General features: G+C 39.3%; 1 protein-coding gene across 4 annotated transcripts; it reads left to right on the top strand.

The window, feature by feature from the left end:
* Positions 1 to 1,115: 1,115 nt before the first annotated feature.
* On the top strand, positions 1,116 to 6,626 carry LOC109483455 (neutrophil cytosol factor 4-like). 4 transcript variants are annotated; one of them, XM_019786497.1, is made up of 12 exons: positions 1,116 to 1,280; positions 1,734 to 1,818; positions 1,923 to 2,079; positions 2,352 to 2,428; positions 2,760 to 2,941; positions 3,073 to 3,160; positions 3,399 to 3,497; positions 3,689 to 3,775; positions 4,246 to 4,307; positions 5,398 to 5,463; positions 5,674 to 5,890; positions 6,319 to 6,626. In XM_019786497.1, exons 1-12 carry the CDS (start codon positions 1,255 to 1,257, stop codon positions 6,322 to 6,324), a joined length of 1,152 nt encoding a protein of 383 aa, XP_019642056.1. In that variant the 5' UTR covers positions 1,116 to 1,254; the 3' UTR covers positions 6,325 to 6,626. The 4 variants fall into 4 exon arrangements, with proteins under 4 accessions (XP_019642056.1, XP_019642054.1, XP_019642053.1 ...); XM_019786495.1 differs by having other exon boundaries at positions 6,315 to 6,625; XM_019786494.1 differs by having other exon boundaries at positions 5,674 to 5,907; positions 6,319 to 6,625.
* Positions 6,627 to 7,873: the final 1,247 nt, after the last annotated feature.

The raw sequence follows: 7,873 nt of genomic DNA, 5'->3' as shown, positions 1-7,873 counted from the left end.
TGTGCGATATTGTACAATCTTACGTTAATGCTTACTTTACAGAACCCTGTTTATCGTTACATGTACTGAACTGCGATCGCCTTCATTGGGATATGTGCGTGTGGGCCTTCGTACATTTTAGGCCACGCCCCGGACCGATTATTTCAGCCGGACCATATATTTCAGAACACCGGCAAAACTGGATTTCTTCTAGTCAGTTGAATCAATCCCAGAGTGTGACAATGAAATCCGCTGAAATCTGTGAGGCAAAAACGCGTCGTCGCTGACGGGAAACAGTTCCTTGTTTTGCATCGTAGGCTGGTTCGAGATATTTATTGATGGTAACGTTGCCTAAAACAATAAAGAGACGAGCTTGCTTTGGGGCTACACGTACATGTATTTCAAACGCTTCAAGTACAAAATGATGACGAAAATGTGCTAAGCTGAAAGAAATGGAAGTAAATTTCAATATCAGCCAGATTTCCTCATCCAATCTTTTATTTGTTTTACTGCCATAAAATTGCATTTGATGCATTTAAACCTCATTGTTTGCACCAAGTGCACTCCCTAACACTCCCCAAATCAACAGAAACATTCCTAGCCCAATAACGTTGAAGAGACCGGATGTAAAACGCCCACCACATTTCGATCTAGTAGGTTTTCCGGTTGTAAGTGGATTTCTTGGTTCGCCCACTGCCATCATTGATGGAATTCTTGGCTCAAAATCAAAATACGCCTTTTTACATTCTAAAGTCATGAATTTTACAAATAAAAATTTCCATGTAACGCTATTAACGTGAGGGCAACCATCTCAAATGGTTGAGAAGACAGTAACTCAAACAATGAAAGAAAAGAAAAGAAAAGAAACGGGAAAATTCTCCATTTTCTTTGGCTTCCACGCTCACTCTATATCAAAAGTATTAACGTTGTACCGAGAAGTCTTTTGTACGTGCATACTGGCACGAGTTTCCTGCTCAACTTTGCCCCTCCGGCACAATGTTTGTCTTTATCTGGGCACATTTTTAGTAATTACTTCACCCCCGTGCGTGCGACGCGCCCCGCCCACCCCATCGGTCAAGCACGGGGAACAGGTGCCTGCAGTTTAGAATCGAACCGCTAGGCGGCAAATCCACCTGTTCCGCATTCCTCGCATTCAAGATGGCCGCCTGGTGCTAACATTTTTCGACGATGCTCAGAGTTTCTTGCTCTGCAAACTCTTTTTCTTGCCTTCCTCGCTACACCCTTAGTTTTCTGAAATGAGCTGACGAACGGACAATGCCGAGACCCATCAGAAGTAGAAGGTCAGTGTTGCTTTTTAAAAGTATGGCTGTCTATAAACTAAAGGTAGTGATACATTAACGCCCTCCCCCTTTAAATGTGAGAAGTGCATGAGAAGTGAGGAGAGAAAAGGGGGACGTTACGGAATGATTGACGACAACTAATAGTCTATTGTAGTAGGGAATGCTGAACATGCTCTTAATGCACACAAGAAGAAAATGTTAAGGCGTTCTCTTTAAAAAGGCCTAACTTCTCTGCTCTACTCTACAATACAAAAATATAGATTCACTTCACTTTATTTCGTTGGATCATGATAACTGTAAACAAAATGACGAGATCTTGGCAAGTAGAAAGCAGAAGGGGAAGTTTGTCATTGAAACCAGAGTCGTACAACTAGAACTTGCCTGCCAGCCCATGCAGTGCACTTGAATAACCAGTATCCAGCCTTGATTATCATCCATTTTGTGTCTGTCTAGTGTCCGTGGGGCGACCCCAGACAACGTGGCAGTGGCTGCCAAGATAACTGACCTGGAGAAGAGAAGAGGCATCACCAACTACTATGTAAGAAGGAAAAAACAAGTTTTTGAACACCTCAATCCCTGATTGGTAACTCTGGTACTTGGACGCTATTTCTTGTTTAATTGAGGAATTTCTTGTTTCCCCAGGTTTACGTGACGGAGGTGACCCTGAACAATGGCAGTTCCTACCAGATCTTCCGTCGGTACAGCCAGTTTGATTCACTACAGGTGTATCTGCTGGCCAGGTTCCCGATTGAAGCCGGGGACATCGATGAAAAGGACCGCGTCCTCCCTTCACTACCTGGTACATGTACTATGAATGGCTGGTGTTACCTTGTTTTGTTTACTTACACACTAGAAAAACATGTTTTTGCTCTATAGTAGAGGTTAAGCTTTGTTCCAACACTAGAAAGGAACTCCAATAAATGTGTTGGAGTCAAACCTGGCCAAGAAGACCACTCAGGTGACCGATATAAGATCTAATTTATAGTAGAACACTCACTTGGATATAAAATATAAAACTATGTACATGTCAGGTGTCTACAAATGAACTGATTGCCATATTCACTCCTCCAGGAAAGATCTACTTTGGCAGAAGTGCCATCCGTGAGGTGGCAGAGAGACGTCTGCCTGAGCTGAACAAGTACATGACGGTATGGAGACTACGTAACAGTTTATGCAGAAAAATAACATATCAACATCATGTTCCTGAGCATTCAGATGCCTCTCAAGAGGGAGGGGGGGAAATTTCTGGTACATTTGAATTTGATCCACATAACAACAGGCTGTTTTCTTTAATCTTAGGATTTTATTGTTGAAAAGAGCTAGGGGAATTTCCCCAGTACAGGGTACTTGTAAATACTGTACATAGCATCTGTCTTTTCTGTCACAACCAGTGGAAGAATATTGTTGACTCTCATTTAAGTGAGGTAAAACTGGATCAAGATTACATGCTTTCATTTATTTCCTTCACTCCCCCAAAAGGAGCTGTTGTCCCTGGACCCTAAGATTTCCCGCGATCCGGACGTTCGTCTGTTCTTCAGTCAGACGGAGAGCGACGTTCTCGCCCTGGAGAACCGTGAGAAGCAGGGCATCGTGGGTAGCGCTCATCAGACGAGTCTGAAACCTTCTCTCAACTCCAATGGTGCAAACAAAACTTCTCCAAGGTATATGTTACAATAGCATAAGGTTAAAGGTATGTAAGTATGAACATTATGAGCTGACTATTACCTAAGCCCTCCCTGGCTAGTTCCTAGATCCTCAGCATTTCGAGAGCATAATTGTTTGTTTTTTTCAGATCCAAAGTGAAACCATTCCGTCCCAGACCACCTGTTCCTAGACGGCCATCCAAACCCCCGTCTATTGTCAAAGGTCCCAGGGCTAAGGTGAGCTCATTTCTTCAACCTTCATAACCACATAGATTTCATAATGAATACAACTATGTTTTGCCAAACTTTTTGTTTATTTTCACATCTGTTTAGGGGTTCCCACAGAATGTCATCCATATGATCATATTAACATGGCCTATGTAATAATAATCATATATTTCATGCAATTAAAAGAGATACACGGACGTGCACCAAAACATGTATTGAAAACGTTGTACTGTGCCCTGACCTTTAGGTTCTGTATCCGTTTGAGGCCAGAACTGAAGATGAGCTGTCGCTGACTGCCGGTACTACAGTCAGTCTCCTGCACAGGGTCAACCAGGACTGGATAGAGGTACGGCTCCTGGAGTTCCTATCTACACTCCGAGTCCTACTATAGTTCTGAACTTAGAAGAACTCTGCAAACTTGGAAAATCTAATTTAAATAACTTCAAACTTTGGAATCTCCTCCAACTTTGGGCAGAATTTAAAGTGATATTTTAATCCAAAAATCAAACCTTAGTTTTGATGTGTGGGTCCCTGCAGGGCAGATACAACATGAAGACTGGACTGTTCCCTGCTGTGTATGTGGACATCATCGAGGATCTGGATGAAGACCAGGAGGAGGGAGAGGTGAGAACAAAGAGATGTTATCTTATAGAATTAGTGGCCTCTTGTATTCTCACGTTTTAAAAGGCAAAGATAGTCCATAGCCTTTTTGAGACACTAGGGGCAGGAGGTTGTTTATCCAATCTGTCTAGGGCATGGAGTTGGACAGACAGAGCCCATCACTGCCTTTTATCTCCCCAACTGAAGTTATTTTACACCTGGGTGGAGTGGAGAAAGTTGTGGTCATGGAAAGTGTGCTTCCCGAGGACACAATGTCTACCCAGGAATTTTGGAATTGAAGTGAACCCGTGAATCTCACCTTAGCCATTCGTCCATTTAATGCTCAACACTCTTTGTAGGGTTTAATTGCCAAAGTTTATAACTGGAAAATTATAGGCCTTATACATTACATTGTGTGTATTTTGTGTCAACAGGTAGATTTTTTTTCTTACAAAAAATAATGTTCTTTTTTACAATGTGGTGTTATTCTCCAGGATGAGTGGGATGATCCAGAGCCGGTCGCTGTGATTCGCTGTCACTACTCGGGTGGAGTCAGGTCTGAGCCCTCTCTAAATGAAATTGTACCTGGAATTTCTGTACTCTCGTTATAAGGATTGCCACATTTCCGAGCTAAGCCTGGCTGGGTTGTTTGCATTCTAAACTAGAGTTCCCCGATCTCATACCTTCGCCAAATGATGTTAATCTTTATGACTGACAAATTATAGATTAGATTATTCCCCCTGATTTAAGAAATAGGAACCTAACTTTCATGAATTATATCATTTTATAATAATCTCAACCAAAAAACAGTTTTATATTAACAAACAATGCATTCTAGCATTTCCTAATAAATTATGCAAATGAGGTCCTGATTTGAATAAATTATGTTTAATGATGTTCACCTCAATTTAACTTTCAAATACCACAAGTATGAAATTCCAGGCATTTATCATTACATTATTATAAAATTTTCTCATTAATTATGCAAATTAAGTCATTATTAACATAATCAATATCTTCCTGTGTTTCTTTCGTTGTCAATTACCAATGTCACAAGCTTTAATTTGTCCTATTATTGAATGCAGCTGATTTATAGAATTTCTCCATAAATTATGCAAATTGCATCAATATTTGCATAATTGTCACATTATTATATTAAGCATCACGTAAGCTACCTACATACCAAAAATCACGACGATCCGTCAACCTGTTCTTGAGTTATCCCCTTTAGAATATTTTCAAGAATTTATCCCTGCAGTTCCAGAGCAAGCCGCTAGGGGGCCTAAACTCACGTCACTTCTTCCCCAGCACAAGAGCTACCTACCATCTAAATTTCATCACCATAGCATGTCTAGATCATGAGATATCAAAACCGGAAGTTCAGCTGCAGTACCATAACAAGCCGCTAGGGGGTCCAAAATCTAAATCAACTTTGAGGTCTCATCAAGATCTACCCACCTACCAAGTATCAAGACAATCCATCAAGGCCTTCTTAAGTTATCGTGTTGACAGACAGACACACACACACACACATACACGAACGCCCCTGAAAACATAACCTTCTTGGCGAAGGTAACAACTCATATCAACACTATACACATAATAGTGCTCAAGATTTTTTTTCAACATTTGTTGTGTTTCTGTAGGGACATTGAAGTACACCCAACCTTTGTTGAGAAGCCAGCATACAACGAACTGCTAACTTTAGTCAGGTGAGCTTTGTTGTCTCTTCAATTATCATTTATACAGTAATTGCATAATTAAACAATCAAAGCTTAACAAAGGGCATATCAATGAATATTGCTCATGGTGTATTATAATCTTACAATACACAATACAGGAAATATTTTGGTACAGAAGAAGATCCTATATTTGAAATTGAATAGTTTTATTTATATTTTGTTTCCTTTCTACTTTCCCAGACAATCCCTGAATCGTCAGGATCTGGTGATGAACTACCTGGATCGCGAGGGGGATCTGATCCGGATCAAGGATCAGGACGATGTGGATCTGATGATCGACCAGTCACAGAAGAAGACGTTACCCCGTCAGCTAAGCCGTCAGCTGAGCAGCAGTCTGTACGTCCCGTGGGAGGTCCACGCGACCTTGGAGAAGGACTACTCTGTCTATCACGTCAAGGTCATGTCTCCCAGAAGGTCATGACTTTTACACAACCCAATATGGAGGATTCATCTACTCCATAGATATCATCCCTGTCAGTACAAACTCTTGGCCTTTGGTATTCTGCAGGCCACATGCATGTATTTTTATGTTCACAGAACAAAAACATAATAATTATGTTTTATATCACTAAACCAAAGTCCAGTATCATTTGATTTTTGTTATACTTTTAAGATTATAGCAAATGTTGGAACAGTTTCATTGTGGTGGTCCAAAAGAGCAATGACAATCATGCCTTTTATGTCAAAACAAGATTATGGTTTCAGTCAAAAATAGCAAATTCCAGTATTATCATTAGATATATTTGTTAGGTAGAAAAACATATAATATTTTATTGGTCAATAATAGCAAATTGATGCCAGTATGTTTTTTTGTGAATTAGATAGGCCTGAACAGAATCTACAGCCAACCAGTCCAGTATGGCACATGCCAGATTGATGTAGAAAGCTGACTACCAACTGGCCACTAAAATTACTTCATAGAGCAGTATTAATATAAATTTTAATATGGATTTTCATATGGATATCAACATATCATTTTTGACAACCATTATCTAACACAAAACAAAATTAACAGTAGGGTATAACTGTCCAATAGTAATATATCATCATCAGAAATTATATATCATTAAGTAATATCACAGTAATGTAAAACAATGCAACAAGGTATTTTTTTTCATCTGGAGCTGTGTTAAAGCCATACAGGTGGTCAGTATATATCAAGGACATGTGTTGCAATTTTTGCACACATCTAGTATTTAGCTTACTAATAATGCATATGGTAGCTAATCTATGATATGATATTCAAGATGTGATAATTCTATTTATTAGACACCAGTGAAATGTGTTGTGTTTCATTAATATACATATCTAAGTTCTGAAAATGCATATCACTTGATATTGTCAAACATATTGTTGGGATTTTCCCCTCATCATCAAATAAAGTGTGCTATGTACATGTTTGTACTAGGTATTTTCAGCTAGTTACAACAATGTGTGTAAGTTAACAGTTGCAAAATCTGTATGATGTGTCAACATGTTTGTCTGATGAAGCTCTGACTTCATCATAACTTCTCATTTTGTGTGTTTACCAAATTTGACATGTATTAATTATTATGGTTGCATGATGTGGAAAGCTAATGATATTCGTGTTAGTTAAGGCCAGTATTTTCTTTGCTACAACCAAAGGACCAAGACTTGTGTAGAATAATGTAGGATTGTGAGGTGCCCTTCTAATAAAGAAATAATATTATGTAACTGGTGTGATCGTGTTTTTATGCTTACATCAATCATCACAGTAAAGAATCTTTCAAGTTCCTTAGCCAAGGACCCTGAAGACGTCTTTTATCTCTATGATGATAACATCCGGCATATTTGAAATTAATTCTCTTGTACGTGTACATAATAATATGAAAATAATGAATGAATAAGATGTAACTTATACACAACTATGTCGAATTTCTCAAAGGTTGCGTTGTAAAATGTTTTTCTTGAGTTTTTAACATGTCTTTTTTGTTCAGCTCTCCAAACCAAATCGAGAATAGACTAAATAAAATTACATTGTACTTTAAGCTCGTTTTTCCGCGTAACTGTTTTAAACCCTGCTAATATTTTGATTATTATATTAATGTCGCAAGATACATTACTACATGTCACTTAGTTTTCCGTGTTTTTGTCAGTATTGTGTAAGAAAACTTGCTCTCTCTACAGTGACTTTTTGTTCAGCTACAGTATCATAATTTTAAGCGCGTTTGCCCCTTTGAGTGTCCGTTTTAAACCCCACTAATGTGCCAAACATGTTTCTCCCATTGCCAGCCGAGCAGAGAACAAACACCACAGGAAACAATGGCTGTCATGTCAACGGTTTGCACAGCGTGGTCGGGTCACCTGTCGACTTCTGACCGGGAACTAAGGCCACTTGCGCCCGCTCGGTGCCCCTTGT

This window comes from Branchiostoma belcheri, unplaced genomic scaffold (genome assembly GCF_001625305.1).
Source record: "Branchiostoma belcheri isolate BF01 breed outbred unplaced genomic scaffold, Haploidv18h27 scaffold64, whole genome shotgun sequence".
NCBI classification, from domain to species: Eukaryota; Metazoa; Chordata; class Leptocardii; order Amphioxiformes; family Branchiostomatidae; genus Branchiostoma; species Branchiostoma belcheri.
Note: the sequence above shows the minus strand (reverse complement) of the source record. Positions and strands in the feature narration are given on the sequence as shown.